The 26,867-nt window shown below is 50.0% G+C and overlaps 10 protein-coding genes across 10 annotated transcripts; 5 read left to right on the top strand and 5 right to left on the bottom strand.

Moving 5' to 3' along the window:
- Positions 1-529: 529 nt before the first annotated feature.
- Positions 530-2,341, top strand: N7484_012015 (LipA and NB-ARC domain protein; the record flags this gene model as incomplete). Its single annotated transcript, XM_057122402.1, has 1 exon — positions 530-2,341. The coding sequence occupies one exon, from the start codon at positions 530-532 to the stop codon at positions 2,339-2,341; it is 1,812 nt and encodes a 603-aa protein (XP_056968156.1).
- A 307-nt stretch (positions 2,342-2,648) lies between these two features.
- On the bottom strand, positions 2,649-3,872 carry N7484_012016 (TauD/TfdA dioxygenase family protein; the record flags this gene model as incomplete). The annotated part of the gene is made up of 3 exons (XM_057122403.1): positions 2,649-3,078; positions 3,135-3,714; positions 3,764-3,872. The coding sequence occupies 3 exons, from the start codon at positions 3,870-3,872 to the stop codon at positions 2,649-2,651; spliced, it is 1,119 nt and encodes a 372-aa protein (XP_056968157.1).
- Positions 3,873-4,367: 495 nt separating this feature from the next.
- On the bottom strand, positions 4,368-6,225 carry N7484_012017 (proline permease PrnB; the record flags this gene model as incomplete). The annotated part of the gene is made up of 4 exons (XM_057122404.1): positions 4,368-5,005; positions 5,087-5,501; positions 5,579-5,976; positions 6,039-6,225. The coding sequence occupies 4 exons, from the start codon at positions 6,223-6,225 to the stop codon at positions 4,368-4,370; spliced, it is 1,638 nt and encodes a 545-aa protein (XP_056968158.1).
- A 2,204-nt stretch (positions 6,226-8,429) lies between these two features.
- On the top strand, positions 8,430-9,585 carry N7484_012018 (zinc-dependent alcohol dehydrogenase family protein; the record flags this gene model as incomplete). Its single annotated transcript, XM_057122405.1, has 3 exons — positions 8,430-9,282; positions 9,345-9,440; positions 9,497-9,585. 3 exons carry the CDS (start codon positions 8,430-8,432, stop codon positions 9,583-9,585), a joined length of 1,038 nt encoding a protein of 345 aa, XP_056968159.1.
- Positions 9,586-10,457: 872 nt separating this feature from the next.
- On the top strand, positions 10,458-12,305 carry N7484_012019 (putative amino acid permease; the record flags this gene model as incomplete). Its single annotated transcript, XM_057122406.1, has 4 exons — positions 10,458-11,063; positions 11,174-11,373; positions 11,426-12,006; positions 12,073-12,305. The coding sequence occupies 4 exons, from the start codon at positions 10,458-10,460 to the stop codon at positions 12,303-12,305; spliced, it is 1,620 nt and encodes a 539-aa protein (XP_056968160.1).
- Positions 12,306-13,414: 1,109 nt separating this feature from the next.
- On the bottom strand, positions 13,415-14,895 carry N7484_012020 (uncharacterized protein; the record flags this gene model as incomplete). The annotated part of the gene is made up of 4 exons (XM_057122407.1): positions 13,415-13,707; positions 13,759-13,887; positions 13,943-14,668; positions 14,736-14,895. The coding sequence occupies 4 exons, from the start codon at positions 14,893-14,895 to the stop codon at positions 13,415-13,417; spliced, it is 1,308 nt and encodes a 435-aa protein (XP_056968161.1).
- Positions 14,896-16,614: 1,719 nt separating this feature from the next.
- On the bottom strand, positions 16,615-16,904 carry N7484_012021 (uncharacterized protein; the record flags this gene model as incomplete). The annotated part of the gene is given in 2 exon segments (XM_057122408.1): positions 16,615-16,792; positions 16,810-16,904. The coding sequence occupies 2 exon segments, from the start codon at positions 16,902-16,904 to the stop codon at positions 16,615-16,617; spliced, it is 273 nt and encodes a 90-aa protein (XP_056968162.1).
- A 185-nt stretch (positions 16,905-17,089) lies between these two features.
- Positions 17,090-18,739, top strand: N7484_012022 (sugar porter family MFS transporter; the record flags this gene model as incomplete). Its single annotated transcript, XM_057122409.1, has 1 exon — positions 17,090-18,739. The coding sequence occupies one exon, from the start codon at positions 17,090-17,092 to the stop codon at positions 18,737-18,739; it is 1,650 nt and encodes a 549-aa protein (XP_056968163.1).
- Positions 18,740-20,680: 1,941 nt separating this feature from the next.
- On the bottom strand, positions 20,681-21,758 carry N7484_012023 (zinc-binding alcohol dehydrogenase family protein; the record flags this gene model as incomplete). Its single annotated transcript, XM_057122410.1, has 2 exons — positions 20,681-21,329; positions 21,379-21,758. 2 exons carry the CDS (start codon positions 21,756-21,758, stop codon positions 20,681-20,683), a joined length of 1,029 nt encoding a protein of 342 aa, XP_056968164.1.
- Positions 21,759-22,588: 830 nt separating this feature from the next.
- On the top strand, positions 22,589-26,199 carry tcsB (putative sensor histidine kinase/response regulator TcsB/Sln1; the record flags this gene model as incomplete). The annotated part of the gene is made up of 7 exons (XM_057122411.1): positions 22,589-22,672; positions 22,729-22,763; positions 22,826-23,392; positions 23,454-25,703; positions 25,753-25,876; positions 25,937-26,076; positions 26,130-26,199. The coding sequence occupies 7 exons, from the start codon at positions 22,589-22,591 to the stop codon at positions 26,197-26,199; spliced, it is 3,270 nt and encodes a 1,089-aa protein (XP_056968165.1).
- Positions 26,200-26,867: the final 668 nt, after the last annotated feature.

Genomic DNA, 26,867 nt, shown 5'->3' on the forward strand with positions numbered 1-26,867 from the left:
GACCGGACAAATGGTCGCAGACGGACTCACCAAGGTGCTGCCGAGGCAAAAGCATGAGATATTCGTCAAACTGTTAGGCCTGGTGGACGTTGAGCATTTGATTATGGAATGAGATGGAGGGAATGATAAGTCAGCATGGCCTAATTAGGCAATGGAGGCTGATTGGGAAGATTGCAGAATTGAAGGAATTGGCTGATTATGGGTCCAGCTTAATCAATTGCAGGGTGCTTAAGCTGAGGGGGTGTGTCGGCATAATTTTGATGATGTAAGCTAGCTAGATTAGTAAGCCAGCACATAAGGTGTGCGCACAGAGATAGGAGAACAACCAGACAGACACATATTGAATCGAACACCCATAGAACCTTGATTGACCGCCCTGATTACGTGTTCCGACATACATCCAGTGTCACATGTTTCGTATTGACACCTAAGGCACCAGGATGACTGATCATGTCGACCAATCTAATCACGTCTCTGGGCATCAATGACGATCGCGATAATTTGCAGGGTAATTGCATGCCATGTAGCTATGGCGTCTGCAGCGTTGCGGCCGGAAAGGCCGCCAGAATTCATGATCAGACGCAAACCTGTCTCAAACCCCAATCTACGACAAACAGCAGTCGCCCAGAACCCGACATTGGCACACACCGCGACCTCTCCCGCTGTAGTGCCGTCACCCTCATTGTACCCTCCATCGTATACCGAACTCTACGGACCTGCGCCACATGGCTCTCGTCCCGTCAGCCCAATCCCACGACCACGTACAGCAGGAGCCACATCGCCATCAGTACCGACACCTACCCCTTCTCCAACCCCTGTCCAGAAGGCCTATGGTGAGGCTCGACACTTCCTCGGCGGATTGATCAACCACCCGACGGAATCTAATAAGCATGTTACCATACTACGTCACTCCCATGGACTAGTGTTCTATCGTGGAAACTCAACTTCGGTCGCTATTTCGATATTCTCTGATACCCCTCTACCGCCGGACCGGACTATATGGCTTCAAAGTAAAGGATGGACTGGCAAGACTGGAATGCGCGCAAAGGCAATGCTTCGTCTCCACGATAGCTGGCTTGATGTTACCCCTACAATGCCATTGCATGCGAACCAAATCAATCCAGATGACGAGCGAGCCTGGCAACGCGACATTAAGAAGTTTCGCAAAAAAGCGCCTGCCCGACCACGAGACACCCACATATTACGCGAAACCGCCGTGGTGCGAATTCCTGCAGATGGTGGTGATGGTTATTTTCAACTTGTCCTCTGCCAAGGCCCCAAGAAGAAGGTCATCGGTAACAGTCCTGTGTTCCGTGTGCTTTCGACATCAACCAGCCCCAGCTCTCTTCGGGGTGCAAGTCTCAGCACTCTACCCTTAGAAGTCGGGGCAATGGTTGTCAGTCTTTATGCAAGAACGGCCGCTCAGACCGTGGTCTCGCCTGCTGCTTCGGCTATAACAGCCAAAGTTGATCCTTATCGTCCATCGTGGCTTACTCAGACAGCAGCGCAAACTGCTTATTCAGCTAGTGGTGCTCAGGACCGAGTTGGAGGAATTATCAATGGGTCTACAAGGTCTCGCCAAAGAGACACTGTCAAAGAACCTCATTCGGTGGAATTTTACAATGGTGTGTCTCCGATGGAACTTGGTCCTCAGCCCCCCTTTCCGATGACATTCAAAGCTCGAGGCCAAGTTCTAGAGCCACAGTCACCTAATAGGATTGGTGGTAGCCCAAGACTTACACTTAACAAGGTACCAGACTGGGTGCCTCAACAACTCCGAGGCTATTATTTTGGCTGGGCTCGGTTCGACTCTGAAACAAGCAAAGAGTCCAGCACCGGCGGGTGGTATCCAGCCGTGCTTTCTGTTCGCACATTCAATCCATTGCAAGCTGAGCGGGTTGATATGTCACAACTTGCAAAACTAGTCGTGAAACTACGCTTGCTGGATGACGTCCCTCTTCTATCAAACAAACTGGAAATCCGTGTCATGGGTTACCTTCGTGCCGATATTCCACCCCCAACGGGCAAAACCAGCCAAGAGCTCGCCGATGCGCAGGCCGCTGCAACGGAGGCTGCTATGCTCGCGGATGCATACGACGAATCTGTTGTGCAGAATACACTGGCTGGTGCAGCCTGGGCTGCGGAAATGCAAACCCTAGTCGAGATACCTCGACCGAATACCGGGTGGATGGATCGTACACGTGATGGATGTGCCAATATGCGAACTCGTGGGCAGAAGTGGGTTGAGCAAGTGCCACTCCACCGTCTTGGAGTTCGCTCGACAACTGACGATGCGAGGGAAAGGCAAATCGCGGTGAACGGTTTTTACATTGTTCGATGATTTCTTTCGGCCGCCAGTGACTTATTATCCCCCATTTGATAATCTTGGTCATCTAGACTGTTAATATTTAAAGATTTAATATGTAACTAATTCTTGGCAATGTTGGTGCCCGTGTCATAATTTCCAAAGCGCGCGCTGGATTACATTGTGAATTTTGTAAAGATGACAATCAAACGCTTGATTACCACCAACACAATTGGAACATTTATAGGATCTAGGGATCGAAAGAAAACTGATGGAGGCCCCATGAACTAAAGAAAAGCGCCACTTATTCCTCACGCCATGCATCTAGTGCTGAACACGTATTTCAAGGTCCCACTGGAGGTTCAGAGGCAGCCAAATTGCATTGTCGGAAAATCCGTACCTCATCTGGTTTGAATGCGCCAACGACCGAATGTATGACTCCTCGGTTGTTGAACAGAACCAGATCACCCTCTTCCCAGTCATGGGGGTATACATACTGGGGGCTAATGGCTGGTCTCTGCAGTTTGTAGACAATATCACGCACACGTTCCAAGTCGTCAATAACCGTGCCATCAGCACAGTGAATCCGGCGAACTGCCGAAGGATGGATCTGCAAGGCAAGTTTTCCAGTTACTGGGTTCTTCCACACCATCGGGAACACCATAATCTTCTTTTCATCAATAGGGGGCAGTTCGGAGCTCGGTAGCTCGAGACCCTCGGAGTGTAAACCAAGACCGGTCGAGCGGGAGTGCGCAGGGCTCATCCAGATGTACCTAATGGATCAATTAGCTTTAGTTTTACAGGTAGAAGGATTGGTCGGGCATCTCACGGGTGAGGCGCATATTCCATCTTGCTCGTCCGTACAAACTCTTTGTCTTCTTCAGAGAGCAATTCATACATTCGCTGACCACTCACAAAAGCAGTCGTACCCAACGGTACATCCATCGTCTCTCCGGTTCCATCATCGTACAACAATGTTTGGCGTCGGCCTTTGGGAACGGCCACAGCCAGCAAAGTAGTTACCTGTGGTGGGTACAAATCATATAAAGCGGCATCAATGTGCCATCGATAAAATCGGGTAAAATCGTAATCCTGGTCGTCGGGAACATGGTCTTTATGAAAAGTTCGGTGGTGGGGGTGTTTCAACTGGATGTTCTCTAGCCCTTCGTAGGAGGGTACGAATCCATTTCCGATCACTTGGACTTGCGGCTGGTGGGGGACTGTCTTGAGATCTGGGTGAAGAATACTGCGCTTCGCATCGATAGTCTTGCCGTGGCCGTAGTTATCAGATGCAGGATCAAATCGCCTGGTCAACTCATATTGGGCTTTCGGGGATAGCTTTTGTTGATTCTTGAGTACAACTACGTGGTAGTTGTAGAGTGCGTTTCGAATGGTTGTGAATTGCTCATCTATAGAATTTAGCTTCGATCAAGAGCTTTTGGGGCGAGAGTGACAAACCCGTCAAATTCTCCAAGTCGACACCCTCTATTTGGGCTCCGAAATCGATATCGGAGCCTTGAGGTGGCTGCAGAGGATGAACCGTAGGAGGTAGCACAGCAACGGCCATGTTTTTATGAGTAGTTGAAGTGTAGTTGAGGCTGTTTAGTGAAGCTTAAGCTTTCGAGGGGATGGTTTAAGGTTTTATATTCGGATCGAGGACGAAAATTTCCTGGTCCATGAAAAACCAGATAATATGTACGGGCTACGGCGTATACCGAGGGTGAATCGGATGAGTTGAAAAAAGCAACGGAGATGACAGTCATTTTAATGTCATTGCCACTCCTGGATATCAGATGCGGGTGAGTGCGGATGAAAACGGGCCGGTGCGGACAAGTGCGGGTTTGGATAAGATAGCTCTCCGATTCCGAAATGCGGAGATTCGGCTCCATCGTTTACGGCAATCAAATATAAGGTTCGGTATGGATCAGCAGGCTCTTCTAGTCTCCATTACGTACATTAAGTTAAATCCGGGTATCGGGCGTACAGAGTCTAGCCAAAGTAAAAGTTCCCGACAACGCTAGCGCCCACATTGTTCGGCATTTCACATAGCGTCGGCCCGCCACTACCAAAATTTCCACCAGGGTCCCGGTGGCCTAGGGGGAAGCTCGGCGTCAATGATCTCTTGCAGTCCCGTGTGCATATCCACCTCTTCAGGGCGCCAGGCCCACGGGTCATTCCAAAATAGAACGCGGTGACCAAAGTAGAGCACCAAGAACGCTGGAATTCCGACATAGGCGGTGAAAAAGTTACTGACAGACCATTCTGAAGGGAAAAAGACAGTAAATCCGTTGATGAGCAACATGAGTGTTGACCCAGCCATGCCAAAATAAGCTCCATATGGCTGAAGCCGGGATCGGTATGGCTGTTCGATACCTTGTGCTGACACGGCCTTGCGGAACCGAAAGTATACGATACAGCAACAGATCCACGAGATGAAACCAGAAGTATTGGTGAAGTTCACAAACCAGTTGAACACGATGGAGCCTGATGTGCCGACTGTCAGATAGGCCAATGCTGAGAAACAGGCCGAGACACCGACTGCGTAATATGGGACACCCCATCGGTTGCAGGACTTGAATATGCTGGGCGCGTTGCCGGACATCGCCAAGGAATATAGGGACCTTGATGACATGTATAAGAATGAGTTTCCTGCGGACCAGGCCGATGTCAACACTGCCGCATTCACAATATGATCAAGAACTGCCTTCGTTAGTCACACCTTTTTTTTTTTTTTTTTTTTTTTTTTTTTTTTTTTCCCCAACCTGGCAATAGCACACGCACCTGAAATTCCTGCATTTTGTATTCCGACCACAAATGGCGATGACTTGACCGTCCCATCTCCTTGAGTGAGTCGTGCGGCGTTGGAAGGGCAGATTACACCAATGGCTAGAACCCCGAAGATGTAGAAAAAGACCAAACGATATATGTAGCGACGAGCAGCCCGAGGCACATTACGCCGAGGTGATTCCATTTCTCCGCCACTGATGATGATCAATTCGGGTGCGAAGATGAAAGCGATTGCACTGGACACGGTGCATTTTAACAAGCCCACGAAACGCCCGGCATCTCCTTGCACAAGGTATTGGTTAAAGGAGCCTGGATGCTTCCAATAATGGAATCCCAGCAACTGCCGATTGGGTCCGCCACCCCAGAAAAGAATGAAAGATACCATAAGAAGGCCGACCAAAGTGATAATCTGCATTTGAACAAATGTTAGTGAATTATGCTTGTCATAAAATAACCAAACGACTGCGAGATCACGAAGTCACTCACCTTGATTCCTGAGAACCAAAATTCTGATTCTCCGTAAAAGCGCACGGGAAGAAAGTTTAAAGCAATAATGACGACCATCATGATGGAAATCCACACCGCGATATTCACTGTCCCGTTAGGATCCCAGTATCCGATCACAAGACCCGCTGCCGTGATCTCATACGGAACCAGGATCCCCAACGAATACCAATACAAATATCCCATGGCGAATCCCAGACTTCGTGACACATACCGAAATCCGTGGTAGCTCATAGTGCCACCATGGACAGGTAGGTAAGCCCCGATCTCAGCGATCGCAGTCACCAAGCCGTACACAACTGCCGAGATAAAGATATACCCAAGGAGCAATGAAGCAGGGCCACCAGTAGCCAGGGACTGGCCAGAGGATACGAACAATCCTATCGTTTATACTGGTTAATGGTTTCCATTACTTCAAAAGTGCAGGGCAGAGGGGTCTTACCAGTCCCAATAGTGCCACCCAAAGCCATGAGCTGGACATGGCGGCTCTTCAGTCCTCGCTTTGTGGTTTCGTAACGTTCATCCAGCAGATCAGCCTCGACCAAGTGGCGCACAGTCTGACCTTTTTCGGTCATGGCCGGTCGGTCGGTCGAATAGCCTATCGCGTTGGTGGGTTCAATTGTGGCCATTTCGCAATGTGCCCATCAACAAGAGGGTGTGATCTTAAGGGACAGTTGGCGGGAAACTGTTGTCTCTTATACGAGTCGCAACCTTTGCACAAAATACCACCTTGCAATCACTCCTCATCATTTGGGCTGTGCTCACGCCTCGCTGGGCGCCACTGGGTCCGTGATAACTTAGCCGACGGGTTAGCCAAGCCTCGCTAATGCCAACGTGAGTCCGGGGTAAGCATGAGACTTCCGAGGCTAGATAAGGCCAGAAGGTTTTTTTTTTTTTTTCCCCCTTTGCTTTGCCCCTGATTTCTTCGACTATGTAGTTAGTCACCGACATATTTGCTGGATTATCTCATTGGTCTATACAAATCGTCTTGGTCGGCATTGAACCTGCAAGGAAGCACACATCTCACTCGAGTTTTCTTCTCAGAAGGTCAGTCTTGGAAGGATTCATATCACTTCCGATTACCCAAGTGACCTCGCTTCTAGGATCCTCAGCCACACCGGGACTTGCCCGGTCAACCGGCATCTTGTTGAAGTCTGGATATGCAAGATATGAAGATCGAACAAGTATTCCGGCATTTAAGGGCACCGGACCGGTCGCCGGTCCGGCAAAAGATTGCCTAGCAAAATAGACCTTACTAGCTAGCGGGAGAGGCGACGATTCAAATGTGTTTTGTCTTATCAGTGCGCGGCAAACATGCAGGGATTCTAAGGGAGCGGGAAGACAAGGGATCATGGCTGCCACTAGTATGAAACAGGATTGGCGTATTCGAACTGACAAATGATATCCTATCGCCAGTGACACGATGGGTTAGCTTCTGAGTTCGCCCCAAAAAGGGAGTATTTGCTATCAGAGGGCCTCCATTCGCTAATATACCCCAAGTATAGAAACCAAAGTCGTTGCTGTGAACCTATTGGGGGTGGGTATTGGTGGTTTATTGTCGATTTTCATCAAAATACGGGTTTTTCGCTCATTAGAAGCAAGGGTTTAATATGGGACCAATAATATATTTTGACAAGTGACTCCATCACCCATCCACGATGGTAAAGCTTCACTCAGCAATCCGACCATGGTAAATTGGTTTTTCCTTTTTCATCTGCCATTTGAACATCGAGAAATTTGTAGAGCCATAAAATTCATGCAGTCATCTTCCAAATTCATTGGCTGTGACTGATGTAAGATGCTCCATTAACCTGCTGAGATGGTGCCGGGCAGCCATTTGGCCAAAAGAGTTGACGCCAAGATCCAACTTCTTGCCTCTGGATCTAAAGGACTGACCAGGAACTGGTCTATTGGGGACGTGGAACTTCGATTTTGATCAAGATTTCCAGATTGTATTTTCTCAGTGCCCTTGTCGAAGGTTTTCCGGCGAGTGGAGAACATGGCTTAGACCGTCAATTTGAATCTCTGCAATTATCTCAACGGGAGGGAGGGGCCACCCGTAACCTTGATCTGGTATGTTCGGTTGTGGGAGCCATTCGTAAGGGGGTGCCATAAGGAGGAGGGGGGTCTGCTGGGAGACTTGGCATATTAATGACAAGGTTCAAGCTTTTGGTGTTTTGGTGACCAGGAGGGAACGTCTTCTCTATCTGAGATTTCAGCCTATGATCCTGGGCTCCTGCGAGCCAGGGTCATGTCTTGATGATGTTAGCCGGTCAAGTTAGAGATGGATGTGTACTGTGCCTGGGTTTTTAGATCCAAAAACGACTCGGAAAATATGTATCAAAAGATGCCTGAATGGAGATAGGGCGGCTGAGACTTGTGAGGAAAATAATTGATTCTCACGTTCCTGGTTCATGTGGCGAAGTGTCAATGCAAGTCAACAATTCGTTGTAAAAAGCTACGATGACAACGTACCACCTCACTGTTATCTTGTCTACTGGACCGCTAGCCCTTGATAATAATAACAAACGCAATGTAAGCACCAGTTGTTTCTTGATTCTTAAGTTGACTCTTAACGTTTGAAAGGGCTATGTATTCCTTTGCGTCCAAAGATGGCCTAGTCGGGGATGTGGGGGGTGCCCACATCCCCCGCACGCCACGGCCCGGAAGGCTTGAGAGAGGCTGAAGGTTAATGAGGTCGGACCATCCCCGATTATTTACCATGTCACATGGACCATGTCCTTCGCTGTACTCTCCGACCTTGGGGAGCCACGTTCTTACTTTAAAAACAGGAACTCACCATCATCACCTTGCCCTTGTTAATACTTGCGACATGAAGGCTATTGTTTATACTGGGCCAAACACGGTCGAAGTCCTTGAGCGACCCAAGCCGACCATCCAAGACCCTACGGATGTAGTGGTGCGTCTACTCCACGCCTCGATCTGTGGTACAGATCTCCATATTCTCAAGGGAGATGTGCCAAGTATCAAACCTGGTCGGGTACTTGGCCATGAAGGAGTGGGGATTGTGGAAGACCTCGGCTCTGCAGTGCAGAGTGTTCAGATTGGAGACCGTGTGTTGATCTCTTCTATGACCTCCTGCGGCGCATGTCGATTCTGTCAGAAAGGAATCGCCTCGCATTGCGAATCTGGAGGATGGGTTCTTGGAAACCATGCCGACGGTACTCAAGCTGAATATGTACGCGTGCCTCATGCAACGCTTTCACTACATTCGCTACCTGAAGCCATCAGCTCTCACGATGCACTCGCCGTCTCCGATGCGTTCCCGACCGGCCTTGAGTGTGGTGTCCTCAGTGCCAACGTGCAGCCTGGAGGATCAGTGGTGATTGTCGGGGCTGGGCCGGTCGGTATGGCCGCTCTCCTCACTGCCCGTCTGTATACACCTTCTCTGATTGTGATGGTGGATCTGGACCATGGTCGTTTGACGACTGCTCGGAAGCTCGGCGCGCACGCTACTGTGGACTCCTCTGCACCCGACGCACAACAACGGCTCATGGACCTGACTGACGGTCTTGGCTTTGACTCGGTCATCGAAGCCGTGGGCATCCCTGCGACCTTTAAATTATGCCAGGAGATAATTGGGGTGGGAGGCAGAATCGCCAACGTTGGCGTGCATGGCACCAAAGTGGATTTGCATTTAGAGAGATTATGGGATCGGAACATCAGTGAGTACCGGAGAGATCCCGCCCTACAAACCGGATCCAGAAGGCTGATGCTGATCTCATAGGTATCCACATGTCGCTAGTGAATGCCACAACAACACCCCGCCTGTTACGGCTGGTGGAATCAGGAGCATTGGATGCCGGCTCCCTCGTTACTCATCGTATGTTGTCCCGGCACATGCTCCTTCAGCCCTAGAGACTGATTAATATGGATTAGATTTCCCCTGCGACGAAGCTAGCCGGGCGTATGACACCTTTCAAGCCGCATCTCAACATCACGCGCTCAAGGTGGCCATTGACTTTTGACGCGACCGCGGGGAAACACCGAAGGAGATATGGAGTTTCATGCTGATCCCTAGCCTTTGTTTACAGTAGCCTAGAATGTCCATAAATCATCTACACTCCCCCATTTTTTATTACGAGACAACCACGCAGAAAAAAACCCGCGTGTTGCCCCACCCTCATGCGGGATAGCCATAGGCTACAATGGAGACCTTTTCAACCGGGGGTTACCACCTTTGGGGCGTTTGCCTTGGCTTGGCAGTCGCAAAGGAAGGAACCGAAGTTTCCCCTGGGTGAAACCTGATCTGATCCGCTTTTCTTTTCCTTTCCTCTTGACGTCATCTCCGTTCGCTCCGAGCCGAGGTGGAAAGAATCGGTATCCTCATGAAATAAGAATTAAGGTGAAAATCGGTAAGGCGTTCACGGTCAAATCAGATTCCATCAAAGACACGCAAGCCAATGGTCCGATCTCGTCCGGCATGAAACTGCAGCCCCACTTTGGCTTCGAGAAGGCTTGGTCCTAAGACGTTAGTGGCGGTTAGTGGCGGTTAGTGGCTTTTTTTTCTTCTACCCTGACGCTGGTTGGTTCGTCTCTTTCGGTCCCCTAGATGCGACTAAAGACGAAAAATCGACGGTGGACGGTACGTTCTTCTTGGAAGGAGGTTAACCAGCTTTCCCCACTCGCTATCTTCCTTCGTCATTTCCATTTTTTATTTCCTATTTCTATCTCACTCACTCACTCTCTCTCTCTCTCTCTCTCTCTCTCTCTCTCTCTCTCTTTGCGGAGTATTTGGTTGCTTTGATCTCCCCACTCCTCTTTCGTTCTTTCTGCTCTGGTTCTGGTCCAATTTAACTCAGTCAACCATATGTACAATTCGTCATAATAATTTTTCAGGATGACAGCTGAAGGAGAATCGCGCCGCCCTTCGCGGATATCGGTCAAGAATGCTGAAGAAGGCATCACCAGTACCAAGGCGGACCGCACCCTGGAGGAATTTGGATATACCCCGGAATTGGCGCGCAATCGCTCCATCTGGCAGGTCACCTTCATGTGCTTCATTCTCTCGTCGGTCCCCTATGGTTTATGTACTACTTTGTACTATCCTCTAGCAGCCGGTGGGCCCGCCAACATCGTCTGGGGTTGGGTTTTGGTCTCGTTCTTAATTCTCTGTGTGGCGATTTCGCTGGCCGAAATCACCTCCGTCTACCCAACCGCCGGTGGTGTCTATTACCAAACATTCGTCCTCTCCCCGCTTTGGTGTCGTCGCGTCGCAGCCTGGATCTGTGGTTGGTCCTATGTCGCCGGAAATATCACCATCACCCTAGCCGTTAACTTCGGTGTCACCTTGTTGTTCATCGCCTGTCTCAATGTCTTCGAGAGAAACGGCGTCGGCCTCACCGAAGATTTCCAAGCCTACCAAACCTTCCTCATCTTCCTGGGCATCACATTGTTAACCCACGCGATCTCAGCTTTTGGAAACAAATGGCTACCCATGCTCGAGGTACGTGATCCCTAAACAGAATGAATGCATGCAGTCTTTTCCTTTTCCAAATTATACACGTGCCCTTTTTCCTAAAGTGGAAATATTCTGACGATCATTCGCGCGCATAGACATTCGCAATTTTCTTGACTATTGTTGGTTTGCTTGCTATCGTCGTGGCGATTTTGGTTGTTGCGAAGGATGGTCGCCGCTCCGGTGCCTGGGTCTTTGGAAGCTTTGAACCAAATGCTGGTTGGCCCGCCGGGTGGTCATTTTTCATTGGTTTACTGCAGGCTGCCTATGCTACCTCTGCCACCGGCATGATTGGCTCGTACGTGTTTCGAGTGAGAGATTTGAATGGACGTCCACTAATTATATTATAGTCTCTGTGAGGAAGTCCAGGAGCCCGCCATTATGGTGCCCAAGGCCATGGTGGGTACCGTGGTTATCAACACCTTTGCCGGTCTTCTCTTCTTGATCCCCGTTTGCTTCGTCATGCCTGATATCACCATGTTGGTCGACCTCGCTTCCGGACAGCCTACCCCTGTCATTTTCCAAAAGGCCCTGGGCAGCAACGTGGGTGCTTTCTGCTTGATGATTCCTCTCCTGATCCTGGGTGTCATTTGTGGCGTTGGCTGCGTGACTGCCACATCCCGCTGCACCTGGGCTTTTGCTCGTGACGGTGGTATTCCTGGCTCGGGCTGGTGGCGCGTGGTTGACAAGAGACTCGATATTCCATTCAACGCCATGATGCTGGGCATGGTGGTTGAAATCATCCTGGGTGTCATCTACTTTGGATCTACCGCTGCCTACAACGCCTTTTCAGGCGTCGGTGTCATCTTCTTGACAATGAGTTACGCCTGCCCCGTCCTCGTGTCCTTGGTCTTCCGTCGTCGGGAGGACATCAAGAATAGCAGCTTCAACCTTGGCATCGTTGGCGCCATTGCCAATGTCATTGCTCTCGGTAAGTGTTCTTGTCCCCAAGTTGGGGTGTGCTCTTGAAACCCCGGATTACTAATATCCCCCTCAGCCTGGAGTGCTCTTGCTATTCCCCTCTTCTGTATGCCTACATTGGAGACCGTCACCTTGTCAAGCATGAATTACGCGTCCGTGGTTTTTGTTGGAGTTGTGGCCATCGCAGCTGTTTGGTATGGTGTCTGGGGTTACAAGAACTACCGTGGCCCCCCTACCGATGCAGTAGAATGCGACAGCGACTCCATGCCCGAAGCGATTGCGGAAATTGAGAAAACGAAAAGCCGATAATTCTCCGATTGCAGCGCCGGCCTTGCACCTGTCCTCTCCGCCCATTACGCCCACTTCCGATCGTCTACAGTCCAAGCACCCTATAACCTCGCCATTGCAGCATTGATTTACCCCCTTTGCAATCATTTACGAGCCCATGGTCCCTTGCAGCTTCTCCCATTTCCGACCTTGCACCCAACCTTTCCATACGCACCACCGCCTTGCTGATCGGATTCCCGACCGTCCACATGCGCCATCGTAAGACTTTCAGGACTTTTGCTGTTAAGCGCCTAGATGTACATATATAAGCAGACCTTTGCTACGTCAGATATCCATATTGATATTTTTTTTGTTCCACTCTGCACTCCTCTGACCCTGTGGTAAAATTGGCCAATGGTTTTGTGCGCGACTGACGGACAGTTGTCCATATATGACTGGGTAGCACCTTGAGATCTCCTAGAAGACCTGAACAAGTGACAATGTGCGTCCCATCATACGACGCACAAACATCATGGATTTCCAGGATTTGCTTGAACAAAGCCCGTGAAATTCCCATCCTGATGTCCGCGCCCTAGGTAGTTAGTTGTCTTACTAATTTGAAGCTAGGTACCCATCATGGCCCCGCCAAGATGCAGTTGGTCGCAATGGGTAATTAGTTTGGCATGTCTTGAGTCGAGGACCAGAATTGACCAATACCGATAATCGCGCATCGTCATCAAGGTTGGTGGATTAGAATATGCGTCAATTTATGCATGATGCAGGGTCGGGTCCACTTTTGGGCCAATATGTATATGTACACCCAACCTCCCAAGAGGGCCCAGGAATTCACCTGGGCAAAGGTTGATGTCATACCTAGATGAAAGCACTAGCATCAAACTGGGTTTCTACGTAACACATATTCTCTATCTTCTTAAGTTCCTCAAATATAGAAGCTGGGTTTGTTTTGTTGTTGAAAATTCCAAGGTTCCAAGACTGCCTCTAGGTTATTGGGTGTGGTATTTGAGCATGAGTCATCATATATATTCCATTCCCAGGTACAGACGAGGTCCAGTTCCCAGGCACAAGATAAAGAAACATGCCCAAAATCCACGGATCCACTTACAGACATATGCTTTCATTGCAAACTCAAATTAGCCAATTGCAGCTACATGATCAGTCACAAGGCATGTAAAGTCCGAGGTTCCATAATAGATCGTATTCCCATCATCGGACGTCTCGCCGGTGCTGAGAGTATCACCGTATTGCCAGAACATGTCACCAGCTACACCGGTCGCGTCAAGTGCCGTCTGCTGCCATGGGGTCTCTACAGCGCAATGGTTGGAAGATACACCATACTCCTCCAGAAGGCACGGCTTCCCGATTGCGGCACATGCCGCTCCATGAGCTGTAATCCATCCATCGCCCCACGTGTAGGTGGTTCCCCCTAACAAAATGTTAGCAAAGAAATGTCCAAAACGGGTCAACCAATACATACAGCTATCAGGGTACAGATGGAAAGTGCCAAAGTCAATAGTGTCAATGCCCAAGTTCATGGTGAAATTCAGCCCCTCGCCGAATGTATATGGGTAGCTGCCGTCCGAGTCGGTATCTAACCCGAATCCCTCTGGTCCCGTTGTCAGTAAAAAAGAAGATCGTGAGTATTGAAGAATATGCCTTACCATCACCAATGCAGACCATGTGGTTTGCATCGAGCGATTTGATATACGCACTGGTCGACGCGACCCAATCGTAAATAACAGATGTGTCACAGCCTTGACAACGAGGCTCGTTGGCCAATTCCCACGCAAAAACGGCCGGAGAATCACTATAGCGGGAGACCACAGCCTGGATATAATTACGATAGGCAGTCTGGATATCATCGTTTGTATACCAGCCGGTCTGGGTACCTCCAAAAGCAGTGACGTACGCGGCCATGCCACCATAATCAGACCAGTTATTGACAAAGTTGATGATTAGCTTGATATTGTGTGCTTCAGCGGACGAAACAACGTAGTCCAACCGTTCCAACCCATCGGCGCCGGTGTTGATTGTGGCTGTACCGTCAGTCAAGAGCTGGAAGTAGACTGTACCCGAGGATGGGACTGTGTTGACATCGTTGAACCCCCAGACTCGTAGAATACGCAAGTCGGACTCGTTGAGGTGGCTCATCACAAGGTCCACGTCATCATTGTTAGTGAGGAAGCCGATCCAGTAGGAGTTCGTTCCAGCGTAGTACTTGGTCTCCCCATCGATGGTGAAATCAAGCCCATTTGTACTAGAAAATCCGGTGGAGGAGGGTGCGGTAGTCGAGGTAGTCGAGGTCAGACTCGTGGTTTTGGTGGAGGTTGTCGAAGCCTTCGTGGTCGTACTCGTCTTTGAAAAAGTGGTGGTGGTAGTGGCGGTGCCTGTAGGTGTATTAGATGACAAGGAAGTCAAGGGCATATACGTTCTTGATGTTTTGACCACTCTCACCTGCGACACATTGGCTGTACCACTCATTCTGATATTGACAGACCCACCCCGTCTCACAGGTAGTGGTACCCGTATAACTACTTCCACCACATTGTCCGTATGGTGCTACCTGAGCAGAGACCAGACTCGTGAGAAGTAATATTGCCAGCGACTGCATCATGTTGGTCTTAATGGGCTACTCGGGAACACCAAACTTCTCTCCGTTAACTTTTATAAGCATTGTCAAATGATGGAGCCCGCTAGAATAAAACGGACACGGCGCCGTAATTGCCTCGGGAGTTGAAGTGGCATATTCGACGTCTCGGGATTCCCCCTTGCTCCGTGTTGTTTGAGGAAACGGAAGCGGGGAAAATAGCAGACTTTGTGTGGGATTGATGGCATTGGCCATTGGACAGGCACATCATCGGAGAAGATGATTATGTATTGGTTCTTCATGATCGGTGGAAAATCCTGCAGATCCTTAATCATCCCGACCCCTATTCGGCGGAAGCATGCGCTTGTCTTGAATGGCCAAGGGCTGTCTACTCCGAGTTAGATGAATTCCACCGCACAAATAGCATCGAACTTATTCGTTCTTTTTTCTTTCGGTTTTCTTCCTTTGGGTTTCCTTTTTTTCTTGGTCTTATGGGTTTCTGATTTCTTGTTCAATTTCTAAGATCGGGCCAAATATCCGCATTGTGCCATGTTGTCTCTAATCGAGCGAATTTCCCCACGATCTTGGCACGGAGACTCCACGCCAAGTAAAGCTCGTCTACGTAAGGCAACATCGAGACAGGGATGCTCTGGTACGGGTCAACCTCGGATGAGATTTTCTCTAGAAGGATGCGCTAGTCATTATCTTTTTCCGTAAAAAGTAAATCAAAAAGAAAGAAAAAGAGAACTCGGTTGAAACTAAGCTCCCGATCTGGGGCCAATTTCGCCCGACCGGGAGACCACGCCAATGAGGCGATCGGCTTCTTCTAGCCGAAGCACCAGGTCCCGACTAGACCGTGGGAGTCGGTTCCATCACACGACGCGGCTGGGTGACGCGACCGGAACAGGCTTTTGGATAAGTCCTACTCCGCGCGCTTAATCAGCTGCAGACTTTCCGCGATTCAAGTTGATTGTCTTACATAGGGATGCGATGGAATATATTTTCACACAGTAGATCGTCGATAATAGATCATACTAACAAGTGAAACCAGAAAATGATAGATGAGGTATGCTGATGGCGATCCGTGGTGAATGCAAAGTCTGCAGTGACGTACTCGGTACCAAGGCCCGGGTGTGGCGGCGCCACTGACGGCCAACCGCCGAGACGAATATCGAAAGTTAAAGCAGAATTTTCGAGGAAGTTACTAATAATTGTGGGGAGTGTTTGTTTTGAAGCAGACTCGGCAGGGGACTGAGTGTATTTGGGTGGGGATGGGAAATTAGGGGCATGAGGGAGATGAGGAGCTACGCAAGTCTCAATGTGATGCCATCGACCCCGTATCAAGGGACGTCACACGTGCAGGAACATCTCCAGACTCCGCATTTACCCCTCAAGAATTCCTGTTGGGTGGTGCAATAGTGCGGGCGGTGCGACTCACCGAGACACACATCGGGTATGAGTTGGGGGGAAGAAGTCCGGAGATTGGGGTCGGAACGTTCGGCTGCCAATGAAGAATGGCCCACAGCTTCTCCAGAATCTGACTCCCGAAGTTCATGAGAAAACACATCCAAATAAAACATTTACCCGCGACTACAACATTGGACATGCTTCGCTTGGGTGAGATCGCGAAGAGAAGGTTCTAGCAACGTTCTGGAAGCGAGATCTATCGGACCCGAGATTGAAGAATGCCCCCGGATACCGAGCCAAGAACGTCACTTTCGGCACTGTTGTGCCCGGGTTTGCCACTCATCTTGACGGGAACCCGAATGCACCGTTGCCGGCCACTCCGCCATTCTCCTCTGTGACTGGCGAACCACAGCCGATCCCCGGTTGGAACTCCTCCTGGCTGGCTCTCTCCTGTCCTGGTGGATTCACCTGACCCGCGCGAGTCGGCTTCGGCCGGTTGCTTTCCTGCTTGTCATTACTGGGCACAGTACACACGGCTTCCAGGGAGAATGGTCATCGTGCGCGTCTTGCTTCTCCACAATGTCCCCTCCACTCGGCTCTTCACTTGGCGAATGATGGCGGTTGACCATGTTTTTTTTTTTTTCCCCTGTCCCTGGAGGATTACAAAAGGGCCCTGTTTCCCCCCCCGAACGTTGCTCTTTCTCCTTTTTTTCCCCATGGGCACTTAAACCCTCTTATATCTTATTCTTATTTTTATTTTCTTGAGCCATTGGGGTTTGGTTTTTCATCTTCTATACTACACTGAACTGCCGTCATGGGTCGTGAATCCGAATCCTACGCTCAGCATGGCGAGTCCATCACGCCGGCTCAGCTCTCCGGTGATGAGACCTCATACGCCAATAGTCCCGTACAGAAGCCTATGAACCCTGTCGTGGACACCCCTGTTCCCCGAATCACCCTCCGGTCCTTGACCATGGCCCTTTTCGTCTCCATGGGTGGTCTTCTGTTTGGTTATGATACTGGTCAGATCTCGGGGTTCCAAGATATGGACAACTACCTGCGCCGCTATGGCCAGTACATTGACGGATCGTGGGGCTTGACCGATGTCCGTGCTGGTCTGATCGTCGGTATGCTGTCCATTGGTACTCTGGTTGGCGCCCTGATTGGTGCCCCCTTGGCCGATTTCCTGGGCCGCAAGTGGTCCATCACCCTCTGGAACATCATCCTTATCATTGGTCTCGTCGTCCAGATTTCTTCTCCATCTGGCCACTGGTACCAGATGGTCGTCGGCCGTACCATCACCGGTCTCGGCGTTGGTGGTTGTTCGCTCTTGGTGCCCATGTACATGGGTGAGAGTGCTCCCCGTCACGTTCGTGGTGCCATGATCAGTTGCTACCAACTGTTTGTCACCCTGGGTATCTTTCTGGCTTACTGCATTAATCTGGGTACCAACACCATGGATGGTACTGCCCAATGGCGTATCACCCTGGGTCTCACCTTCCTCTTTGCTTTGATTCTCGGAGGTGGCATGGCCATGTTCCCCGAGAGCCCTCGTTTTGAGTTCCGCCACGGCAAGGTTGACAGTTGCCAAAAGACTTTGGCTAGCCTCTATGGTATCCCAGAGAACCACATCCGCATTCTTGAAGAGATGGATGAGATCCGTGAGCAATTTGAGGCCGAGTCTGGAGACCAGAAGTGGCATGAGTTTATCACTGCCCCTCGCATGTTCTACCGTATCGTCCTGGGCATGGCACTGCAGAGCTTGCAGCAGCTGACCGGCTCCAACTATTTCTTTTACTACGGAACAACCATCTTCGAGGGTGCTGGCATCTCGAACAGTTTCATCACTCAGGTCATTCTAGGTGCCGTCAACTTCGGTACTACCTTCGGTGGTTTGTACGTGGTCGAAAACTTTGGTCGCCGCAAGTCGCTCATCTTCGGTGCCATTTGGATGTTTGTCATGTTCATGATCTTCGCTTCCATTGGTCACTTCGTGTTGGACATTGAGAACCCGGAGAACACTCCTGGCGCTGGAAAGGGCATGATCGTTGTCGCCTGTTTCTTCATCGCTGGTTATGCCATGACCTGGGGCCCTATGATCTGGGCCATCGTTGCCGAGCTCTTCCCCTCCAAATACCGTGCTAAGGGTATGGCCCTGGCCACTGCCTCCAACTGGGCCTGGAACTTCCTCATCAGTTTCTTCACTGTATTCATCACCAACGCCATTGACTTTGCCTACGGTTACGTTTTCGCCGGTTGCCTTTTCGTTGCTGCATTCGTCGTCTACTTCTTCGTCATCGAGGGCAAGGGTCGCACTCTGGAGGAGCTTGACTACATGTACGTTCAGAAGGTCAAGCCCTGGAAGAGCAGCGGCTTTGTGATCCCCACCCGCCACCAATGGGAGGACGATAGCCCTTCCGGTCGCAAGAAGGAGCAGGTTCCTACCCACGCTGAGAACGCATGAGCGTTGAGCGCCTCATTTGCATTTCCACTTCTAACATATATACATTTATTCCGTGTCTCTTTTTTCTCTTGTGAAAAGTCGTTTTGTTCATAGATACCTCCTTATCATCCACTTTGGCATGAATTATGCGCAATTGCATTCAATAACATTTCAAGATCATCACTATTCAAGAACCAAAATTAAATTACATATATATTTTGATCTATGCAAATCCACCTGATCGTTGAACTAGTCATGAGCTTCCAAACGTGAACTGTAAAACTTTACTATCTGATTTTTCCGAGATCCGGGTGCCTGCAGCCTTCTGCCACCATCAAAGGATGCATTTTCCATGATTATGATTTGGGTTGAACATTCTCCCTATCCGCTGTGATTTGGGTTTTGAATATTATCATCTTGCTCGAGTTGTCGCAGAACGCTGCGAGGGATCCCGCCGCTAGCACTCTGGGGATCTCATTGATCAACTCGACCTCAGTGACCCCCTTGCGACGGACCTTTTTCTTCTGCAAAATTTTAATTGTATCCCCCAGTAAGACCAAGAGTCGTTTTTTATGTTCTTGCCTCTTGAAAATCAGGCTTCAAGACCATATACGCTTTGGATGCTGGTCTGTGTAGTCTGTGATTGATCCAACGGCTACATCATTAATCATCGGATGACCAAGAAGTGATTCTTTTAGCTCCGCGGGAGCGACAGCAACGCCTTTTGCTTTGATCATTTTCTTAATACGACCGGTGATAGTAAAGAAACCTTCCCGATCAATGTATCTAACGTGACCAGTATGCAACCATGCTTCGGAGTCGAGTGTTCGGCCGTGGCTTTCTCGTTGTTCAGATAGCCCCTGACAATCTGTGAACCACGGGCGAGGATCTCCCCTGGCTGACCATAACGAAGCTCGGGTTTCAGGGTCCTCTATCTTAGCCTCAGTGTTGGCAACAATGCTACCCACTCGATTCGCATTTTCATATGTACAGTGCTGTATAGGGTGGGAGTTTATGCAGCCGCAGCACTTCGTTATGCCGTAACCCTGCTTGAAACCTGTTTGAAAAAAGCGACGTGGTAGCTCTCAGACAACTTTGGCGGAAAGTGGAGCTACCCCAGAGGAAACTCCGCGAATATGAGATAGGTCGTAGTAGTTGACCATGGGATCCCGGAGAAGTTGAATCTAAAATAGTGTCACAAAGGAGCTCCGAAATGTGATACTCAGCCACCATGTCCGGCATGGTCTTCATGTCAAATGCCGGGAGCTTGTAGACATCTCCATTCATACACACGGACGTATGCATTTGATGCACCAGACCCGTTACTACCAGAGATGATCAGTGGATCATTCTCAAGTCAACAGAGTGGGTGGCTTACTGTGAAACAACAACAACAGAACAGTGAGTATTCTTTTGTGCTCTTTGGATGTGAGCTACGAAACCTGTAGGCATTGTGTCATTACGTTATGGCATGAGATGATTACCTGCCTGATAGTTAGTACGGGGACTTATGTAGCAATTACTCAAGATTTGGGGAGACTGGTAACTCCGCCTGAAACTAAGGAGGCCACATAATCCTGAATTCTGAGGATTGCCGGCGTTCTTTGTGGCTGGCATCGCGACTGGAAGTGCTGAAGCCGCAGTCATCATAGATCTATTAAATCCGATGTTTTCAATGCATACTCCATCTCCTCGACATTTTAAGCTGAAGAGGCTCCCGAAATCACGCCTTCATTTGAAGAAAAGCACAGTTGAGGGCATTCCAAGTTTGGTTCGGACCCGCAGCTTTCAGCATAATTGCACTAGACTTTGATGTAGGAGCACTTGAATTTAAGTCCATTTGGACATTTTTCATTCCATGTCGCAATCGCAGGTTATTCTCTGGATGTATTATCCGATTTCCGATTTCCATCAATCGGCTATTCTGCCTAGTATATTGTGAGGGCGTCAAGGAAGTTCGATTTAAAGATGAACTACTAGTTTCTCTCCACTCACACCTTGTCGCATCATTTCTAACCCTTTTTCTAGTCCCTCGAGACCCTGTCCCACAATAAGCACTGGGAGTGGTACTTTATATTTTCCCTGCTGGAGCAATGTTCCCAGCGCCTGCACAATGTTGGCATTTCCAGGCAACTGTGGCAAGTCGCGTCCTCGAAACATGACCGAGTCCACCCCCGACGGGGTCTGAATCTCTTCATTCCCCGTCCATACTTGAGCATACCTTTGAGGACCGCCTTTGCACAGGACATTGAAAACATCTGGTTGCATACCTCCGGCACCCACAACATCAATGATTACATCCACTCCCCGGGAGTCTGGAGTGACTGCTTTCACGTCCGTGACCAAAGAGGCCGAGCTCCTATCGAGGACATGATCGGCGCCGAGATAATTTATCAGATAGGCATGGTGCTTGGGTGAACTTGTTGCCAGAATCGTACAGTCGGGAATGGCGAGACGGAGCAGTTGAATGGTGGCTGCCCCCACGGCCGAGCTACCACCCAAGATAAGAGCGCTCGATGGCTTAAGGCCGGAGACGGGTCCATCCTTCAAGAAGGGTAAAGGAGATTTGAGGCCTATTCCTAGTGCCATGATCCCTGTGAGATAGCCGACACTACATCCATGATCAGTCTCCGCTCTTGTGAGGAAATATAGAAACTTACCCCAAGGATGCTGCGTCTTCGAACGACCACGAGCTCGGGATTTTTGCGACAGAACTCTCCTCAACCACAGCAAGTGTTTGATATGAGCCAGCACGTTCTCCGGGGGTGAAAAGCGCCAGGACACGATCTCCCGATGCGACGTTTTTCACGTTAGCTCCGACCTCCTCTATCACGCCCGCGCCATCGAGCCCGGGAACTAAAGGCCAAGAAGAGACTCTGTGTCCCTTATCAATCATTTTATAGTCGGCCGGGTTGATGGCGACCGCTCTGATGTGGATCAGAACTTCCGTGGGTGCGATTGCGACCGGCCTTTTGATGACGGTCCGTACCAGGGAAGCGCCCCGTTGGCGAACAAAATAGCGGGTGTTTTGTGATTCCATTTGGCGAATTCACACGAAGGAGTACCTGTCTATGAGTCTCGTGGGCGCTTGTAGAAAGAATGCTCTTGTGTTCGTTGACGGTGGCCGAGTCTTTGTGACGGGATCTCTTTTTCTAATCGACGGTCTCTCGGAGTTTGATAGGAATCATGGACGTAGAACATATCCCCGATGCTTATCCCCGGGGCCAATGAAAATGCCGAACTCCAAGGAGAAGGTGATGATGGAAACATTGGTGACGCTACGTGATTTGAATAGTCTTTAGACTCAGTGCAGACTGCCTTGTTATCTTTGGAAGGCGCGAACCATGGCTTCGTACCATGGACTGGAACTCAAACGGGGTCCCAGGTGTTTTTGGGTTCGTCCTTCAATCTGTGGGCATGGCCATTTGCCCCTGGAGATGGCCCTCAAGCTCCAGTTGAAACACACGTACAGAGGGCGATGCGTTATATATCGATTGTGCAACCTGGATACGAATAGCCATGTCACGTCGATCTAGCCCCACGGTCGGCTATTCGCACCTGATCTCGCCTCTGGCACTAAGCCCATCTCGGTCTAGCGTTCGCCTGTCACCTTCCATCCATTCGAGTCTAGATGCGCGTCGAATCCCGGTGTTTCCTGTGAAACATGGGGTTCTCTCTCTAGCCGAAATTGTCCCTTGTTAATACTTCCGGTCAACTGCCACTCTCGCCCCCCTTGCCCATCTTTTCTCTACCCCCCTTCCCCCCAACGTCTCTTTCCTCTCCCCCCCCCATCTTTTCGCAGGCTACACATTCGTGCTGGTAGGCGCGACGTTCAACATCCATGACCTGTGGTGAATACGTTGGGGTGGGATGCGCGTTCCTATCGCCGTGCAGCTCGCGCTGCTGGTTCTGCTGACCACATTGCTGGGGATTGCCGTGCTGGCCGTTGCGACAGTAAGGATGCCGATGAGGAAGAGATCAGCATCATCGCCAAGCTAACTATCGAGTAGTGGATCACCACATATGACTTTGTTATCGATGTAGAGTAAGAATTGTCCATTCTTCATGAACCAACGCAAGTGTCCATACCTGCTGACCACCCTTCAGATCAAAAAGCCTGAGGCTAGTTGCCACCATCAAAGCCAGTCAGATTGCGTCCGACCTCGACCTCATAGAAGTGACCTGCAAGACCATTGCGACGCGCCTGTTGGTCCAAGCGGCTCTTGGGCGGTACTATGCAGGCAACACCTCCGCAAGCAACTGGGCGACTTCCATAGAAGATGTGCAATCAGCCTTGGGCAGTCGAGGGTATCTGGATCTCTACCAAGCCTCACTGTATTCGAGTGAGAAGGGGTCGGGAGACGGCCGGCTATTCAGTACCACTAGTCCTACGGTCCCCGAAATCACCCTCCCATATAATTATCCGAACGGGACCGCAGTGCTCTTGGGAGACGATGGCCTGGGCTACCCACCATCGCTCTATCCAAATCTGACATACACCACCTCGAGCAGCGGCAACGCCGACATCGTCCATGCATTCCCGGATTTTACCCTTGGATTGACGTCGGCATTGTTACTAGGTCCACTTGCAATCAACACCTCCTTCTCCTTGTTGTCTCTAACCATCCCAATTGTCAATAATACTTCCGACACAGACATTCTGGGTTATTTAACGTGCGAAGCCCTCTGATCAGCCCAACTTTGTGGTTCTTACTGAATATTGGGCTCTGGATAGTGTCGTTGCCAGCGCTGCAAACGTACAAGACATTCTTAGTTCGCGCGACGGAATGGGGGATACCGGCCAGGTTCTTCTCCTTGGTCCCTCGAGACCCGAAAATACCTTTGCCTCCACGGCCCAGCCCGCCACAGCGACATCTTCACCAGACACAGCCGCCCTCAAGAAAGCAGAAGTACATTACGTTTTTGAACCCACGCCCTTACCGGGCCAGACCAATCGCCATCCTGGTATCTCCACCGCCAATTCGTTCCCCCTCTCGCATTATCCGATGGGACTGGAGTTGATGCTGCAGTCATACGCCGACGAGCACAAAGCCATCAGTGATCTGTCGACCGAGAACGAACAAAACAAGAGTGTGGCCGTAGGCGGAATTCGACCGCAAAGTTCGCTGGTTCAATGGATATTGCTGGTCGAGGAGACCCACACAGAAGCATACTCCCAAGTGGCACGGCTCAAGAAGGTCATCCTGGCTTGTGTTTTTGGAGCCGCTGGCCTGATCCTCCTCATCGTTCCGCTGATGACCCACTGGGCGGTCGCTCCTATTCGTAGGTTAAGGGAAGCAGCCAGAAATTCGGTCATTTCACAACTCACACCGCCCCCGGCCGGCGGACGACGATCGGGCCATCATGGCACAGACCCGATTACCCAGAGTGATATGCAAGATGTGGGAAATGAAAGCAATGAGAAAGCTCCCTTCGCTCTGATCAAACGCTTTCGCACCCCGCTGGAGAGGCTAAACAGCACTGCGAATATCAACGCTGAAGGGACCCAAAGTCCTTTCCAGATTCCCCGCAGAGTCAAGGAACGCAGCCACTGTGTGACAGATGAGCTCACCGAGCTCACCAAAACATTCAATGAAATGTCCGATGAGCTGACCATCCAGTACAATCGATTGGAGGAGCGAGTGATCGAGCGGACCCGAGAACTGGAGAAAGCCAAGCTTGCGGCTGAAACAGCAAACGAGAGCAAGACTTTGTTTATTGCGAATATATCACACGAACTTAAAACGCCCCTGAACGGAATCTTGGGAATGTGTGCCGTTTGTATGGGCGAGGATGATCTTTCACGCATCAAAAAGTCCTTGCAGGTGGTCTACCAGTCCGGAGACCTTCTTCTGCATTTGCTCAATGACCTGTTGACTTTCAGCAAAAACCAAATCGAACAGGCCATTCAGCTGGAGGAAAAGGAATTCAAAATTTCTGATGTCAGGGCGCAACTCGCCATCATCTTCCAAAACCAGGTGCACGAGAAGAACATCGATTTCAGCATCCACTGTGTCACCGGAAGCAGTCATGTCTCCGACACAGGAGTTGGTACCTTTTGCCTGGATGATCTGCACCAGGTCGATTCCATTAGCAGGCCTGCACCCGTGAAGCTGATGGATATGGTGCTCTACGGCGATCAGCATCGGATTCTTCAGGTGTTGATCAATCTGGTGAGCAATAGTTTGAAATTCACACCAGAAAATGGGAAAGTCGAGGTTTGGATCCGTTGCCTCAGCGAGGAATCCAGTCCCGAGGGTTCCCTCCCACTCAAGTACGACAACAAAGAGAGACCAGCCGTGCGCACTCAGAGCCTCCACAGCCGGCTTTCTTCTTCAGAACCAACTGAGAACATCGTACATATGCCAAAGGATAAGCCCTCTGACCAATCCAGTTCCCGCCCGTTGGTGTTTCTGTTTGAAGTTCGCGATAATGGCCCCGGCATTCCTCATCACCTGCACCGACGCATTTTCGACCCGTTTGTGCAAGGCGATTTGGGGTTGAATCGTAAATATGGTGGAACCGGCCTTGGTTTGAGTATATGTGCGCAGCTATCTCGAGTCATGGGTGGCACTGTCCTCGTGGAAAGCGAAGAGGGCAAGGGGTCGCTTTTCACTCTCCGGCTGCCATTGCGATTTGTCAAGGAGGTTGCCCCAAGTTTTCAAAACTCCAGCAACCCAGGGTCGCGCACGCCAAGCGTTCTATCCCTGGAAGAGTTTTCAAACGCTGCACGTACCCCTTCAAATCAGGGATCCATCAAAGGCGAGCCTATTACTACCAACTTCGAAAAGTCAGACATCATTCAGCCTAGACTGGTTGGTCTCAGTCAGCCTTTCTTCACACCAACAGTTCCTTCCTCCTCCAAATCATCTTCGCCCAATCATCCGACATCGAGTCATGGCAGATCTGAAATGGATGAAGGCCCAAGAAAGACCCGTGTTCTGGTGGCCGAGGACAACAGGGTAAACCAGGAGGTGGTCCGACGGTATGATACAACAATATCCTTGCCATTTGCACTTACTGACTTCCGCTAGGATGCTCGCGCTCGAAGACGTCTACGATGTGACCATGGTCAAGGATGGGCAAGAAGCCTACGATACAGTGAAATCAAATATGGAAACGGGGACCGTCTTTGATCTCATTTTCATGGACATCCAGGTATGACCGTGCTGCATCGATTCAATGAACGAAAACAGACCCTGATTCTTGATGATATAGATGCCTAATCTGGATGGAATCCAAAGCACGCGGCTTATTCGAGAGATGGGATATTCTGCTCCAATTGTCGCGTTGAGTGCATTTGCGGACGAGAGTAATGTAAAGGATTGCATGGAGTCAGGGATGGACATGTTCATTAGGTGAGTACTATCTCACCAGGCTGACACTTTTCATTTCACTGACGGCAAGATAGTAAACCCATCCGACGGCCCGCGCTGAAGCAAGTGCTTAACAAATTTGCAACAATTCCAGAAGAATCATGAGTCGGATATGCATGACTGAAGTGGCATTTGGCGGATAGTATCATTCGTGGAGGATCAAATATTTTCAAATCAAAAATAGCACATATAACAGCTATAGTATATATAATCAACATCAACTGTACAGTGTAACTATCCCGTACTCGTCATAAGCATCCATGTAGGAATAGACATGCTTGGCACCGGAGATATCGGAGTTCCATGTCACATCCGAAGGCCGAGAGAAACTGCACCGTTTCCCACGGAGACTATTCATGTTCTTTCTTCCCCCCTGCGTGGTTTTCTACTCGGAGCAACATGATCCCACAAAAAAAGAGTATCGGAAAACGCCGACGGCCCGCTCACTCCTGCATAGAATGTCGCCGTCGTAAAGTCCGATGCGACCGAAACAAACCTTGTACCCAATGCACTACCCACAAATTTGAGCCATGTGTCTATGGAGATGGGAAAAACATCTCTAGGATCTCAACGGAATCACCCGTGATAGCCTATGAAGAGACGCGTTCCCGAACCGGGCAGGCAGATGACCCAACGTCAGGTGGAAGCCCGGCACACGTCTCAGCATCAGCACCAGCAGGCCCGATACGTGGGACAGTATCCAAAACAAGGGTTTTTGGCCAAGGTCATTGGATGAATGCAATGTCTATGGTAATTTTCCACTCCTAGGGGCT

This window comes from Penicillium longicatenatum (genome assembly GCF_028827895.1).
Source record: "Penicillium longicatenatum strain IBT 33135 chromosome Unknown contig_7_segment0_segment0, whole genome shotgun sequence".
In the NCBI taxonomy this organism is placed as follows: Eukaryota; Fungi; Ascomycota; class Eurotiomycetes; order Eurotiales; family Aspergillaceae; genus Penicillium; species Penicillium longicatenatum.